This window comes from Homalodisca vitripennis, chromosome 3 (genome assembly GCF_021130785.1).
Source record: "Homalodisca vitripennis isolate AUS2020 chromosome 3, UT_GWSS_2.1, whole genome shotgun sequence".
Classification (NCBI taxonomy): domain Eukaryota; kingdom Metazoa; phylum Arthropoda; class Insecta; order Hemiptera; family Cicadellidae; genus Homalodisca; species Homalodisca vitripennis.
In genome coordinates this window covers 54,437,522-54,454,290 of record NC_060209.1, presented here as the reverse complement: position 1 = coordinate 54,454,290, position 16,769 = coordinate 54,437,522, and the positions used below count along the sequence as shown (strand labels likewise).

The window sequence follows — 16,769 nt, the reverse complement described above, 5'->3', positions numbered from 1 at the left end:
ATGACCTTCAAGGAAGATAACTCTTTACAGAATCTTTTACTGCGCTGGAGTTGGCAGAACATTATTGGAAATCACTACGGCCAGTCTCCTCTCTCTTCTTCGCACAGCAGTGCATCTAACAAGATTACAAACTCTCTTGCCCTCAAAAATAGTGAATCTTTATATCTGAACTCTCTTAGAAAGCACTAGCTGAATGCCCGTGGTTTCTTACAGGATCAAAACATAAACTACTTGTTTCACTTAGTTGTTATGTGTCAACTACTATTGTGTATTGAATAATGTAATACATGAGTCAGTCATTAATATTTGAATGTTTATTGTTTTTAAACTTTCCCCATACATAACATTTTTTGTGTGACTGTGAGAAGAGCTTAATCAAAAGCAGGCCAGGCCGTATGCAGCTGGCCATGGAAGAAACACAGGCTCCTTATATTCATTCTAGCCATTTTTAATGATTGTCCTTAAGCATTATTCACTGTCATAGAAAAAAGTTTAGTAGAACTGTAGTTATTTAAATTTAAACTGATAATTTGAGGGAATCATGGGAATATGAGGACTGCTTCACCAGTCCCACAGGCAATTATTTTTCTCTATGACATTTCGGTACTTGCAGTGTTGTGCTATTACATAGTTTAGGAGGGATAAGGTTCCATAGCAACATTATTAGACACTCAGCAGATTGTGATATAAAATTCCTGGTGGGTTAAGATTTTGTAGAACCTTAACAGAATAGTGGACAGAATCATCTTGGTACTTCACAATCTGAGTGAGGAGCTGCTCCAATAAAAGATTATCAATGTACGTTGTAGAGTTGTTTTTGGAAGTTAAAATAGTTTGTTCCCTGAGCCAAGATGATTATTTACAACTCGTAATTACACCTTTAGAAGAATCATTATTGAGTATGCCAAGACATTTCTCTTAATATCTTTAAGCCTTGAACAACACCACAAAGATTTTCTGGAATATTTACAGTGATTTTCTAGGTACGTTTATCATTTTTTGCTACTTTAACATTTAAATATCAAAAAAGTATACATTTTACAAGAAAAACTAAAAAGCTTTTGTATGCATATTAATAAGATCTTTAAGCAAGACATCTTCGATAACGCTGCAGTCAAAAATAATGTGGTAGAAATGAATGAGGTTTAGCATTATTCTTACAGGAAAAATTCGAGATCGTTGCATTACAGCAGGCTCTAGGAGATATTGTGAGGATTGGTAGCTCAGTTCTTTCATGAAATTAAGGTATGCAACATGCACATCAGAGTAGAGTTTGATGTGTAACAACAAAATTGTGCACTGAATTTTCCAAAATCCTTTCTTAGTACACATCTAAAGCCTATACAGATTATTCATGCCAAGTTTCACTGTCCAAAGCATTATAATTTTCGAGAAAAAGTGATCAGTCAGTCAATAGTATTTTCTTAATCTTATTTGTTATACTCATCTTCAGAGGCCAAATCGACACATCTTGAGCTGATGTGCTATGACCAATTCAGAAATAATCTTCTAGTGCTTTAACTACTAATCATGAGAAATCACTCAACCTACGATAAATCCCTATTGGTTAGTATCCAACAAATTGATTGTTAAACCAAATAAAAATACACAAAACTTGCTCAATTTGTTTTTAATATATCTGTGTAATCAGAACAATGCAATCTATAAATTAATAATAATACTAACAGATCAACAATACAATTTTAGCTTAAATGGTAATGTACATAATAAAATGTACGTATGAAGTTTGATGAAAATTAGAAGGTGAAAGAAATTAATTATTTTCTATTACCTTTACATTTCCTAAAACACATGAAATAATATAAAGTGAAATAGTCACCACTTACAACAAAATATTTAAGATCATTGATTTTATTTGTGAAATATAGTAGTAAATCATACTAATAAAACTTTAAACAGAATGAAACAGTATGTTTTATCCACATAACCTACACATTTTGATTGTTAAATTGATGTAACCATTTCTAAATGGAATAGTACAGTAAAACTTTTTACATCCAGTTTTATAATGTTACCACATGGTTTAAACGTCTTGTAATTAACTTCAATACATACACATACGTCAGCATTTTTCCGAACTTTTATATTTGCTATTGAATTTTTCAATAATAATGGCATAAAATCGGAATCAGATTTTTACATCAAACATCTAAATATAATGAGATAGGTATGTAGGCTTCATAATTTTGTACAAAAACAATTTAGTTATCTTTTTTTCCAATTTTTCTCTGGGATACCTAAAATAACTAATAAACCCTAAAAAGTAAGCAATCGTGCACCCAATAGGGTAAATGATAATCTGAGGTATTTATTTAAGCATGGGATCAAATTTAACAAACCAATAATGAAATGCATAACAACGTATACCCCATCAAGCGCACAACACGATCTACGAAAGCACGGTGTGAACCCGATTGGGTACATGACAGCAGTTTTGAAAGATTGTGTTTACCCGATGGGAATACACGTCGTTATGAACACGTCACTGATAATACTATGATTTCTGAATGATTACCTTTGTAGCCATTTCTAATTTTCATAAAATGTATTAATACTTGGCATTGTGTAATAAATAATATTAGTTTCAAAGACATCCTGCATTAACATTTAATTATTAAAGAATGTACTGTCAGCCAAAATAACTTAGTTCTTGGAACATTATAGCCTTTGTAATAAAACAACTATTCTAATACTTTGTTAAAACAATGAAAATTTGTTGTATTATTGCTATTAATCTCTTGGAGTATAATATTTGTGAAGCAGTACAATTTTGTTATACATATTTTGTAATATTAAAAAATGTCAATACAAATTTGTATTTAAAAAATACATAATCGTCTTACTTTTATTACTCTATAAAACATATATATTGTGAATATTACAGTGCCAAAATATTTTTGAAAAAACTCAAGCTATTTATTTATGTTTCTTCAAATGTATACAAAAGCACATCAGTACTAACAGTCAGTTAGTACAAACAATACTCTGAAAGCCATGTTGCAGTTACACATATTTCCTCAAAAACCCTATTCTACATAACCTGCTAATTAACATCATTATTTATTTTAAATATATAATGTAGAACAGTCCTTAAATCTAATAAAACAGATCTGGGGACGCTTTAATAAAATTACAAAATCTTATCAATGGTTAAAAGTGGGGTTAACAAACTCAGCTGTGTGGAGTATCACTGCTGTTGTGGCCAGACTGTATCCTCTGTATGTGCTGGGTCAGGACAGTGGCCCACTCGGCCTCAGGCACACCGGTAGCCCAGGGGGGGAATGCTGAAGGAGGCAAAGAGAAGCCGGACATGGCTGCCCTGACCTCGTCACAGTCCACAGCAATCTCTGGCCGCAGCGCTGGTGTGGAGTACAGTCGATCCACCTCCTCTACTTCACTGCGGCGCCGAGCCTAACAAAAGTAGTTTCGTGTCAGTTGTTTGATCACTACCTCTCAGAAACACTTGGGTGCAATTAATAATTAATTGAAAATAATTCTTAAACACATATTTACTACTTTTAAATATGATTTGAGATATAAGACAAACATAATTTTCAATACTGAAAATGAGAATTTTATCATAAGTAAAGTATTACCAGTACGTTCCTAAGGCATTCTAAAAGATCACGAATTTATGAGCAGATTGCTCTTAAAAACAATAAATGAAGTTTGCTTTTTTGACTTTTTATCATTGTTGTGCCAATCAGTATGTTAAAAACTATTTTATAAAGCACTATTTCAGACCAATAAGACAACAAATGTTGGGCTTTTATGTAGAGCTGTATTTATATTGGCCCATCAAAAACATTATTGCATTTTTGGTCAATATGCTACATTTTAATTATATATATATATATTTCAATAAAGATTGAATCACAAAAAGTACTTGCTCCGCCGGGACTCGAACTCGGATCTCTCACTTACCGGTTTATACAGGGTCTGTATAATAAGTAACCGGACTGAGCCTGCCCCGCTCCGTCAAAGCGTCTGCTAACCGGTATCTGGTGCTGTAGTGGTGGTGGGGGGTCTAGTGAAAGGGAACCGGGCTGCAGCAGTTGCCTCCAAGGGCTTGGAGAGTTAGTATCGAGCGAGAACGGAGTGCATGTTCAGTTACCCCGTCGGAGTGAAAATGGAGAGTACGATCGAGCAACGTTTTAGCATTAAATTTTGTGTCAAACTCAAGAAAACGGCCACGGAAACTCTTCAAATGATTCAAGAGGCTTACGGTGAGGATGCTCTGTCCAGAACTCAGGTGTTTCAGTGGCACAAAAATTTCCGGGAGGGCCGCGATGACGTCCATGACAAACAGCGCGTCGGTCCTCCATCAACGAGTCACACGGACACAAATGTGCAAAAAGTGTGTGATGTGTTGAACAGTGATCGTCGTCTGAGCATTCGGGCTATCGCAGATGAGGTCGGAATTGATAAGATGACCGTTCAAAACATTATTAAGAACGATCTGGGCATGAGGAAGATCTGCGCGAAGCTGGTACCCAAACACCTGACTGATGAGCAAAAGAAGCGTCGTGTTGCTGTCGCTTCGGAAATCCTTGATCGACTGCAAACCGAACCAGAGTTTTTCAACCACGTTATTACAGGAGACGAGACGTGGGTTTTTGAATACGATCCTGAGACGAAGCGGCAGAGTTCGGAGTGGCACACACCGGTGTCACCACGACCGAAAAAAGCGCGCATGAGCAAATCGAAGGTGAAGTTGATGCTCATTGCTTTCTTTGACGTGAAAGGCATTGTTCACAAAGAGTTTTTGCCACCCGGTCAAACTGTACACGGCCAGTACTACAGAGAGGTGCTCCGTCGACTAACCGCCCGGGTTCACCGAGTCCGTCTGGAGATTGCCGATTCGTGGATTCTCCACACCTGCCTGCTCGTCACCGAACAGTTGGCAAAACAGTTGAGGGCAACGTTGCCACAGCCTCCTTACAGCCCGGATATGGCACCACCGGACTTCTTTCTGTTCCCCAAGATCAAGAGACACCTTAAGGGGACACGGTTCGGGACTCTGGAAAACATTCAACGTGCTACGACGAGGGCTCTAGACAACATCGAGGTTGCCGACTTCCAGGGAGCGTTCAGGGATTGGAAAATATGGTATCAGCGTGTTATCGACTCCAATGGGGACTACTTTGAAGATTTCTAAAGAAAAATTGTACATATTTTGCCAATAAAAAATTTCCTGAAGTCAGTCCGGTTACTTATTATACAGACCCTGTATATATAATAATATACATTCTTATACAAATTTTAAACATATTTTCTTATTGGGTGATAAATTGTGGATCTTTTGTCTGTTTTAATGTTTCCCAATGAGGGGGAGCTATTAAAAATGAAGCCTGTATCAAGACACTTCTCCGTACTGTTGGAGATCCAGGATTTCATGTGTGGAAGGGGAATTTTACCTTCAACAAATCAATGGTCTGTAAGATCAATAAGAAAGTAATATATGCTTCTCTGAGAAAAACCCATGTATGTATTAAATTTCCATCAATAGCGAAAGGACGTTATTACTAGAGAACAACAATTCGCAGGAAAATTATCATGTTTCCATCGACTATTAAGTATGCTAAGCATTCTTTTCTGTTTGTCTCCTGAAGAAGAGAGCCAAGATGTCTATCGTTTCTCAAAATATCATGTGTTTCAGTTTTTGTCAAATTTTATAATGGCTAATATTCATAATCCTCTTATTTACTAACAAACTTTACTTCCTGAATACTTAAGCCTTTTATGGTGCAGTCTTTACACTGCACAATTTGAGAAATACAATAGTATTATTCTTAGCAATACATTTTAATACATGTTTCAAATAGTAGTAAAATTGTATTCTCCTAAGATGAAGGTCTCATTTAAACACATATACAAGGATTGTAAACAAACTGCTGAGTACCAATGCATCTGAAGTTGAAGGAACTTCACTGGGTTGTCTAGAACTGGAGACTGTGACTGCGACACTGCCACTCGTTTCTGAATCACTCTCCTCTTCCTACACACAATACAGTAAATGAGCGGCTTCAGATGTTATATAACTTACTGTACCAATGCGTATAAAGTTGAAGGAATTTCACTGTGTTGGCTTGAACTTTGAACTGTTAATATGTAGGCCTATGTAAGGAACAAGACATACACATAAATTTAAATCATAAAATTACAATTTTTGTCTTTCCAAATTTTTAAAAATTTAAAAAATATATTTTTGTTCTATTACTTAAAAAATGTTGTTCAGCATTAAAAATGTTTACATGTTTTATTATTCAAACAAATATTACAAGTTATAGGCTACTTTCTCCCTTACATAATAAAAAGGAAAATCAATTCATTGCTTATTTTTTCCTAAGAGGAAGTGATGTCAGCCTGAAGGAGGCCACTCTGTCTCTATCTATCTACTTGTTATTATGTGATATAAGTAGGTTTAAATTAGATTGCCATTTAATATATTACTAGTAGTACTAAAGTTAAAGATAACCTTTACTAGCACTCACGCGATTTGAGCTTGACTTTGGGTATACTATATTGAGGCATGCTTTCTTTTTTTAGCCAGAACTGCGGAGTGGTGCCACCAAAGCCAACACTGATGGCCAGGGGCATTTCTGATCGGTACTTTCCTGACCTCAGATCACATGCCAGATTGACCAACGTGATCTGATATCTGAAAAGTTGGACAATCTGGGACGTGGTATGAGTTCAGGACAGTACCAATCGTAAATGCCCCTGGCCATCAGTGCGGGCTTCGGTGGTGCCATCCCGCACTTCTGGTAAAAAAACAAAGGCTTCCCTCGAGATAGTAACTGAATTCAAACTCAGATCATGTGAGCGCTCGTTAACTGTTGTATTATGTTAAGTATGATCATAAAAAGTGACGTCACTGCCAAGTCACAATCCAACAAATTCCACACCATACAGCGTTGGCATGGCACACAGCTGCTTGGCCACCTGTAACTAGACCACTGACCCCAGACACTGTGTCAGCATCGTCAGCGCTGACCTACAGCAACATAGCCAGCTGCTGTACTACTCTTATTCCTGACACGACACTTATGTGCCATTTAATCAAGAACGCTTATATAAATTGATATACCAATAACCACTTCCAATCCACTAAATGGACAGCAACAAAAGCAAATCTAAATACCCGTGTGGCAGTTGTGGTATTGGAGTTAAATATTCTGCTATCTTCTGCACAGCCACTTGCAGGCTATGGTTCCATCTGGGTTGTGTCAACATCTCTGACAGACAACTAAAAAAAAATGACCCCAGCAGATATTAATTCTTGGACCTGTAACAACTGTAAAGCAACAATGGACCAATTCCCAAGACCTGATCATTACAACCTGAATTCTTCTCTATCTAACCCCAATCCTAACAATCAAAGGCTAGCTTGTCCAATATCATTCAACAGCTCTGACACCATTCAAGAACTTCAAAATAGTCTAATTGAAAATAACTGTTTAGAGAACTCAGATAGTCAAGAAGAGAAATTGGAAATGGCTGCCAAGATAGGATCAGCACTAGTAGAAGAAAACAAGTTTTTAAAAGAGGAAACACTCAAGCTGAAAACCAAAGTTAGCATTATGGAGGAAAAATTTGAGGAAATGGAAAACTTAGAAAAGGCACACATTGACAAAATAGAAAACCTGTTACAGCTTAATACAGATATTGGAGGTCAACTCACTAAAGAGAAGAAACTTTACTTAGAAGCACAAACTATTTATGAGGAAAATTACTCAAAACTCGGTCTACTCATTGATGGTTATGTTAAGAAGATAGCGGAACTAGAAAAAACTGTTTCAATGCTTAAAAGGAAAACTGAAAACCAAGTCTCAAAAACAAGCATTTTGAAACACACTACGACTCAAACTTCCTCCTCTAGTCAAGATAATCATGAAACTAGAGACAGCTCAATTTTTTTCAAAGTTGAAATATCTGACATAAAAACAAAACTTGAACGAATGGAGATAGCTATTAATACTTTGACCTCAAGATCCAGTCTAACATTTAGTGAAAAACTAGAAAACACCCTGACATTACCGATGACAGAGACAATCCAAACCTTGACTTCAGGAACCAGCCAAACCTGCAAACAAAAACTGCAAACCACTCTGACAGATTGTAACCTACCCCTGACTTCAGGAACCAGCCAAACCTGCAAACAAAAACTGCAAACCACTTTGACAGATTGCAACCTACCCCCGACTTCAAGAACCAGCCAAACCTGCAAACAAAAACTGCAAACCACTTTGACAGATTGCAACCTACCCCCAACCTCAGGAACCAGTAAACAAAAATTACATACACCCCGGAAAAACAGAGGTAAAAACGTAAACATGTTTAGTGTCTCCCTTCAAGTGGCCAAAGCTGCAGATAAAGCAAATTCACTGAAGCTCCAAGTACCTACTAAGCCTTATGGAAAGGTGAATTTGAGCAATTCTCCACCACTTAATTCAATATCAAAAAGAAGCGATGAAAACTATGAGGACTTCTTCATAAAATACATTGCCTTCTATAAGGAGCATATGAAAAAACATTATGGGTATGCTTGTAATAGTGGTGATCTGTCATGCACTAACAATGAATCTGCCTTAGCTTCTACGAATTTCTCTAGCACATCCAGCAATTTTTTAGAAACAAGCCAACCTCACGACGCACCTGTCTAAGTAACACAAAAACAGAGAAGCTCATAGTTTTTCATCAAAACATAGACAGAGTAAGCAATAAAATCGAAAGACTGGAACACCAACTACATACTAAACCTGCTGACATAGTGGTCCTAACTGAGCACGGACTAAAACAGCATGTCATCAATCATGTGAGGCTCAGTAATTATGACTTTGTTTGAGCATATGGCAGAACAGAGCATATCAAGGGAGGAGTTGCTATATATAGACACAAGAAGTTAGCCAACAAAACCACCACTCTCAACCTGGAAAAATACAGTATAGAAATGGTATGTGAGGTAACTGGAACTAAAATAAAAATTAGTAATAAAAAGGACATACATATATTAGGCTATTACAGACCACCGAATGCAAATCTTGAGACTGCACTCCAAGTGATAGACGACACCTTAACTGAAATCAAAAGACACAACTCTTACATCATAATCACTGGAGACATCAACATAGATAACCTTACCAGAAACCGAGAACAAGGTGCACTAGATGAACTGCTGGCTTCACATGACCTAAAGAGACTTGCCCTGCCACCAACGAGAGTCACAGCCGCCTCTAACTCCTCTATTGACTTTATATGCACTGACCTCCCACCCAGTAAACTAAATGTCGAAATCTGTAACACTGGCTTATCAGATCATACTGGCCAATATTGCACAGCTGACTTTCCTAAAATATTTGACAATATAACATTCTCAACATACAGAAACACATGCGTGAGGAACCTAAATTACCTAAAATCTATCCTAGCCACAGAAACCTGGGAGAATGTGACGCAATCGAACAACATTGATGACGCTTACGATAACTTCCTTAATACCTTTACAAGGGCATTAGATCTTGCCTGCCCACTCAAGACCAAGAAACAAAGCCACTCTAGAAAGAACACAGTCTATGATGAAGAAACCTTAAGATTACAAAAGGAATTTATCAATGAGCAGGATAAGTTTAATGTCACAGGAAGAACTGAAGATAAATCTGAGGCAAACCAGAAGAAGAAGGCCTATGATCTGAAACTCAGGCGACTTAGGAAGGAAGCTAATGCAGACCACAATATCATGCTAATAACAAAACAAAAGCAGTCTGGGAACTCATAAACAGAGAAAGAGCTGCTAAGAACCAATCAACATCAGACTTGAATCATTTAACAATCGACGGAATAAAAGAAACGGACCCAAAGAAAATCGCTGACCACCTTAACACCTTCTTTGTAAATATAGCAGAAAACACGCTAAAACAACACCAAATATCGAATGACAACTTACTGTATAGTCCATGCTACAATATAGATACCACAATGACAGAAATGACCCCAACCACAGCCAAAGAAATTAAACAAACAATCCGTTCATTGAAAAGTAAAACCTCCTCGGGTTTGGACGAGATTTCATCAAATATCATAAAATTCTGCGAAGCTGAACTTCTGAAACCAATCCTTCACATCACTAACATATCCTTTATACAGAGCATATTTCCAAAAAACTTAAAACAGGCCAAAGTATACCCTAAATATAAACAAGGAAACAAAGATGAAGCAACAAACTACCGTCCCATTTCACTACTACCAACTGTATAAAAAATAATAGAGAAGATCACTCTTTCTAGACTACTCACTCACCTACAAGACAAATAACCTCCTTTCCAATAATCAACATGGCTTCAGAAAAGAAAGATCTACATCGACTGCAATAATAGACCTTGTTGAATATATTACAGACAACCTGGAAGAGGGCAACACCATCACTAGTATCTTTTTAGACTTGAGCAAAGCTTTCGACTGTCTTGGCCATAAGCTCATCCTAGCCAAACTACAAACTCTTGGCGTCCAAAAGTCAGCCTTAAAATGGTTTGAGAGTTATTTGAACGAAAGATACCAAGTTGTAGAGGTTAAACAGAGAAGAATGGGAGAGACCTGTACTGTTAGATCTGAAAAACTACCTATGACTCGAGGGGTTCCCCAAGGCTCCGTCTTAGGACCAGTGTTATATATTTTATTCACCAATGACCTGCCAATATTCTTGGAAAACTACACAAATTCCATCATGTACGCAGACGATACCGTACTACTCTCAGCCCAGAAGGTTGTTGAACAGCTAGAAATAAACTCCTACATCTCATTCAATATGGCCCAACAATATTGCAAATACAATGATCTGGTCTTAAACAGCTTGAAAACTAAACAACTCACTCTAGGAACTAATAAAAACTATGTGTCCGAAATCCCTGGTATTCAAGAAACAGAGGACATGAATTATTTAAGAATAACACTAAATAATACATTGACATGGACAAATCACATTAAAAACTTATGCCTGAAGCTAAATTCATCACTCTATGCTTTGCGAAGGACCCATGCAACAAGCACTCTTGAATCTACCAAAATAGCATACTATGCCCTATTTGAAAGTCATCTTAGGTAGCCTACGGGATAGTAGTATGGGGGGCACAACTCAATTTAACCTACTAAAAGTCCTCAAAATTCAGAAGAAAGCAATCCGGTTAATGGGGAAGCTAGGACCTAGAGAAAGCTGTAGAGCTACTTTTAAAGAATTGAATATACTGACAGTGACTTCTCTATATATTCTGGAAACGATATTGTACTGCTTATCAAAAGACTTTCCTCAAAATAGTAATCTTCATGAACATAACACAAGACATGGTCAAGACTTTCCACTACCTCTTCACAGAACAGCTGTATTTGAGAAAAAACCAACCTATGCCGGGAAAAAACTTTTTAATGCTCTGCCAGAAGAAATTAAGAAAAATGGAAACAATCACATTAACATGAAGACTGCAATAAAGAACTGGCTCTTGCAAAGAACCATCTACACAGTGGAGGAATTTTACTTATGGAGACTGACAACTTGACAGAGACAAACATGAACTTTTATATTTTATAACTATGTAAACTTTTTGTTAATTGACGCTACTTGTAATCTTAAAGATTATCAATAAAGAATTTCTAATTTCTGATTTCTGATTATGTATGTATTTACCTACTTGTATAGCTAAATGACAAATAGTAGATAAGGACAGATTGGCTCGTTGACATTGCTTCATCTTAGGAAAAAATAAGCAATGAGATTTTCCTTTTATTATGTAGTGGAGGAAGTAGCCTATAACTTAGTATTTGTTTGAATAATATAACAGGTTAACATTTTTAAATACAAAATTTGTAATTTTATGATTTTCATTCATTTGTATGTATTTTATGATTGTTCCTTACATAGGCCTACATATTAACAAACACACCAAGTTGCAAAAAATTAAGTATCTGTATAACTATGTTTTGACTTTTCTTATATATTAGTGCAAAATGTTTACAATCTGCACTCGAATAAAAGTTGTCTCTCATATTTGGCAACTAGCTTTTACCAGCTGTAATAAATCAAATCGAAATAGATTATATATTTTTATTTGATTTATTATGAATAAAATGAGACTAAGTAAATTGCTATATGTAAAAATCTAGTTACAGAATAACAAATATTCGAAAAGCTGAACTAGTCAACTCTCAGCACTTTTCTGAATTACCTGCGGGCTGATCTCATCGGCTCTTGGGACTCAAGGGATTAAACCATATAAATCTATTTACACATGCTTGCTAATCATTAGAGGGATCACAAAAATAACAAACCACTGCCATAAGTAATAGTAACAGCGCAGTAAAACACATGCTCAAATTAAAACAAACAAATACTAGTAGAGCAGACCGCACCAAAATAGTCTAATAGTGGTTGTTACATCTAAATTACACCTCTGTACCCCACACGCAAAAAATGTTACCAATTTTATGTATACGGAAAATTACTGATTTGTTTCAATAAACACACATCGTCAGCTGTTACCATAAACAAATATACATATGTTTTATTTCATTTATCTGTTTTGCACACAGTATATGACCATAGCCACGTCTAAGTGAAAATAGCTGGTTGTTAGCAGTGATATGGTAAAACCATCTGAAAAGTCATCGGGCTATTTTGGTGTAAGCTGCTTGTATGATACTCATAAATAAGAAAAAACAACATGTGATTGATAGAATAACAATACATGAGTGAACCGGATGACTTTTCACACCATGTATAGTAGACAATAATAGTTACAAAATGTACAGAATCTCTAAATGATCCAAAAGTGTATTAGATACAAACTAAACATCCCTATTTCAGTTAGTATCAATACGGGTACTTCTTGAGCACATCTTAAAGACATTATAACATAAAGATATAAGCCGCATTAAAATACCCAATATTGGGTACTACATTCTAGAATAAAACTAAAATGCCCAATACTGGATATTTTCCAGTTGTAGGATCAAGTGTGCAGTATCAAATCTGATGAACTACAACACATAAATACGCTTAATTCAGCATGTGGCCCTTAATAATTACAAAGCAATGGCTATTCTGAAGCAATGTAAGGTCACATACCTCCTCACTTGACAATCCAACAGCTGGACCCTGCGGCAGCAGCTCATATCCCGGGGGAGCGTTTCCTAATGTCTCCTCGTCGCTGTCATCGCTCTCCACAGTCATCACTTGTGAGGGCACGAACATATGGTCATCTATATCTCTTGGAGGATCTGGAGACCAATTGCACACCATTGTCTCACAATCACCTAGACCATAAGAAAAACCTATTAGTCTTACAATCACATTCCTAAAAATTATTTTGACTACATGTTACGAGATTAAATTGTAGTCATTTTAATTATTAAAAGTTTAAAGTAAACCAATGTCTATCAGAAAAGTTTTCTGAATAAAACAATCAAAAGTAAATTATTAAGTAACCTATTGATTACTCCAAGTGATGTTACAATTAAACATCTACTCTAATGAAACTTTCTTCGACAATATAATCACACCAAAACAAAATTAATCATGTTATCAAAAATGTGATAGCACACACACAAAATTATTAATTCACAATACATTCCTAGAACAACTGGCATTTATAAAAAAATATGTAATATCCAAAAAATGTAGGCTATTCAATTATGTTGTAATTTATTATACTGTTAGACCTCTTAACACATTGACTGAGGCAAATTTTTACAATTCTTTTTACAAGATTTTTTTTAATTTTTTCAGCTTTTCTGAAACTTAATTGTCATGTTTGTTTTTCTATTCACGTTATAAGACGTATTTTCTGTTTGTAAAAGGAACTATTAGTTGACAAGGCTAATGGTAATGCTTTTGGCATTATCACAGCTTGTAACAACCCATTCAGTGCCACCCCTGTGCTGATGGTAAGCAATGAAGAACATCCCTCGAAATAGTATCTATCAGTAAAATGTCAAAATTCTAGAGTATCTGATCACGATTGCTCAAGAGCTAAAATATAATACAAACTGATAGTTGTGATCGGCTAAGCAGCAAACTCTGACCTGGTCGGTTATCTAGAAATATTTCAACTAACTGACATTTTATTCACGATTCTTTATTTTTAGAAATGTATAGTAACATATCTCAAAATGAAAAACATTGTGGGTGATAAGAGAATTGTTACAATTACTCCTATTATATCTACGGTAAAATACGTACAAACAAACTGTCATGCACATGTCACAACATACTCTACCCGTGGGCTGACCACTCTACCCAGGATCGACCACTCTCTCCAGGTTTGACTAACCCCATCCAAGGCCAACCCGTACTCAGATTTACTCTTTCTATGCCCTATACAAGGACAATTAGCCCTATATTAGAGTAGTTGGTTCTAGGGTAGAGTGGTTAATTCTTGAGCAGGTGATTTGACCACTAGTTTGGTGATTGGTTCTTGGGTCTTAGAGTAGATTAAAACATGCAGATTAACAGCAATGCCTCCGATTATCTAGGAGGAGCAGTGCTGATGGCAACAAGTGAAAAACATTCCTAAAGATAGCACCAATCAGTAAAATATGAAATTCCGAAAGGCTGATCACTAATGCTTGATAATTAAAAATATTACAAGCTCACCTAACCATATTATTCTACATAGCAGGGCAACACCCGCTACTGTAGAAGTTCAAAAACTTTCAAGTTAGTTAAAAAATTTTAATTCAAATTAAATAAAATAACACAGTCTTCTCTGTCCATTCTGACACAATAAAAATTAGGCCTAGTATACTTTAAAGTGCATTCACGACACTAACTTTTACATTGAATATGCAGAAGAACACTGATCACTATCACCATAAAGCAAATAAACGATGACTAGTTCTGTAAATGGAATAGACTAATTAATATAAAATGTAAACTTAAAACACTAATAATTTGTTTACAATATTTCTTTGCAACTGCCTAAAATTATATTTGGAAATAAAAGAATACTATTTTAACACGTTTAGGACACAAAGCTTATTTCTGGACTTTTTATTTGTACCTTAAAAATTAAGCAATTGTGCCCCCGATAGAGTACAAATTAGTAATGTGTACCCCATCAGGGATACAGTTCACTTTACAAAAGCTCGGTGTGTACGGGGTTCACGTTGTCGTGTGTACGTGTTGAGGAATTGTTACAAGTGGTTTTTGATAGTTTTACCTAACATGGCTAAAGTTAACATTATCTGAAAATAAGAAAGTTATGGCAGTGGCACATATAGACAGACAGTTATTCCTCGGATATGTCTGTCAGAAAGTTAGGTTAGGTGAGTTTTCATTGGTGTTATTTTTCTCAGCAGCCCTTTTTTGTTGGTTACCCTGATATCTCTACATCTCTTAACTTGTTAATCACGCACCCACAACCCAATTCCTTCCCTATCCCCTAGTTTATTGGTTACTGGACTAAATTCAGGTTATTTATTACTATTTATTTTTTTCATGTTTTATTTCATTATTAAGAAATTCGTTTACACAGTTAAGAATATTTTAAAGGTGGTTTTAAGTCATTTTGTTGAGTGTCCCTTAAGGCAATATTTATCTTATTCTATTTACCATATCAACATGTTTCTTTATTGTACATACTAAAAACATAAAAAGAAAAAGTAGTCAGTAAAATCCATATTCTATACTTTTACATCTATTATTCATCGCCCATTCTGATGTTTGTTATAGCTTAACTATAAATATTGAATAAATATAATAACAATACATGTTGTGTATGGCATTAAAAGTGTCAAACGGGATATTACTGTAAAAAATCAGTTGAAAATAATACCCAAGAATTTGAATTTAAATGTATTTGTAATGCAGTATAATATATAATAAAATCATAAACACTACGTCCAATTACTAAAATTAAACATACAATCTAAATACACATACGTACACAATTCCAATGTTGTGTATTTTGTATTAACCTGCTGCTGCTAGTGATTACAGCTGTTCAGTCGTCTGCCAAAGAAGTTCGACATAAGAAAAAAAAAGGTTTTCTTAACGTCAAAAGTTTTTTTTAAATCTCATTTAAGCCCAGCGTCAGCTATGCCGGCTTCGAAGTGCACTGGTTATTATTATTATTATTACATTATTGGACCTCCCCGGGATTTGAACCCTCTCGGTTAGTGTCTAAAGTTATTTATTTTCAATCTGTTCAACTGAAAAAGAACTATAAATAAATATTATATAAAGAAACAACATTAACAATTAAAATTGAGTTAGCTGTAACTATGGTTAAAACTAACTTACTTAATTCAAGAACATAAAAGGTAGTTCCAGAATAGCAGATTGTTGAAGTCACAGTTTTTTAAGTGACTACTTCTTTTGGCGGGCTATGTATGTATGTTTTGCACGGGAGGAAAACTTTCGTTTCGCGTCCGAAATGTCATATCACGCATGTTTGAGCTAATAATAATATTTTTCAAGTTCAATAAACCATTATTAATGATTTGGGTAATCTAATTGTATACTACAAGGGTATAGAAATCGCTTTTAAAATCATTTTAAGTAAAATGTTACAAATTGTTGGACAAGAATATTTTTAAAGACTACATATAATTCTAATTAGAAATTGTTTTGGGGATTTGTTTAATGCACATTAATTGAGATAGAAGGATTCTTCAGAAATTAAATGCATAGATTTGGGGTTCATAGCCCTAAGTATTTATGTGTTTACCAAAGATATGTGCAGTTAATCTTACTTGATAAT

The 16,769-nt window shown here is 35.3% G+C and overlaps 1 protein-coding gene across 2 annotated transcripts; it reads right to left on the bottom strand.

Moving 5' to 3' along the window:
- Nucleotides 1-1,614: 1,614 nt before the first annotated feature.
- Nucleotides 1,615-16,036, bottom strand: LOC124356887. Of its 2 annotated transcripts, none has more exons than XM_046808165.1 (4): nucleotides 15,954-16,036; nucleotides 13,136-13,323; nucleotides 5,924-6,019; nucleotides 1,615-3,432 (listed from the first exon to the last, which is right to left on the bottom strand). In XM_046808165.1, exons 2-4 carry the CDS (start codon nucleotides 13,307-13,309, stop codon nucleotides 3,193-3,195), a joined length of 510 nt encoding a protein of 169 aa, XP_046664121.1. In that variant the 5' UTR covers nucleotides 13,310-13,323; nucleotides 15,954-16,036; the 3' UTR covers nucleotides 1,615-3,192. The 2 variants fall into 2 exon arrangements, with proteins under 2 accessions (XP_046664121.1, XP_046664122.1); XM_046808166.1 differs by lacking the exon at nucleotides 15,954-16,036 and adding an exon at nucleotides 15,843-15,888.
- Between the last annotated feature and the right edge of the window lie 733 nt (nucleotides 16,037-16,769).

Coding starts and splice junctions, on each gene's coding strand:
- LOC124356887 (XM_046808165.1), bottom strand. CDS start 13,309: ATGGTGTGCAATTGGTCTCCAGATCCTCCAAGAGATATAGATGACCAT. Junction 6,020..13,135: donor TTGGATTGTCAAGTGAGGAG/GTATGTGACCTT, acceptor TATTGTGTGTAG/GAAGAGGAGAGTGATTCAGA. Junction 3,433..5,923: donor CTTCAACTTCAGATGCATTG/GTACTCAGCAGT, acceptor TACTTTTGTTAG/GCTCGGCGCCGCAGTGAAGT.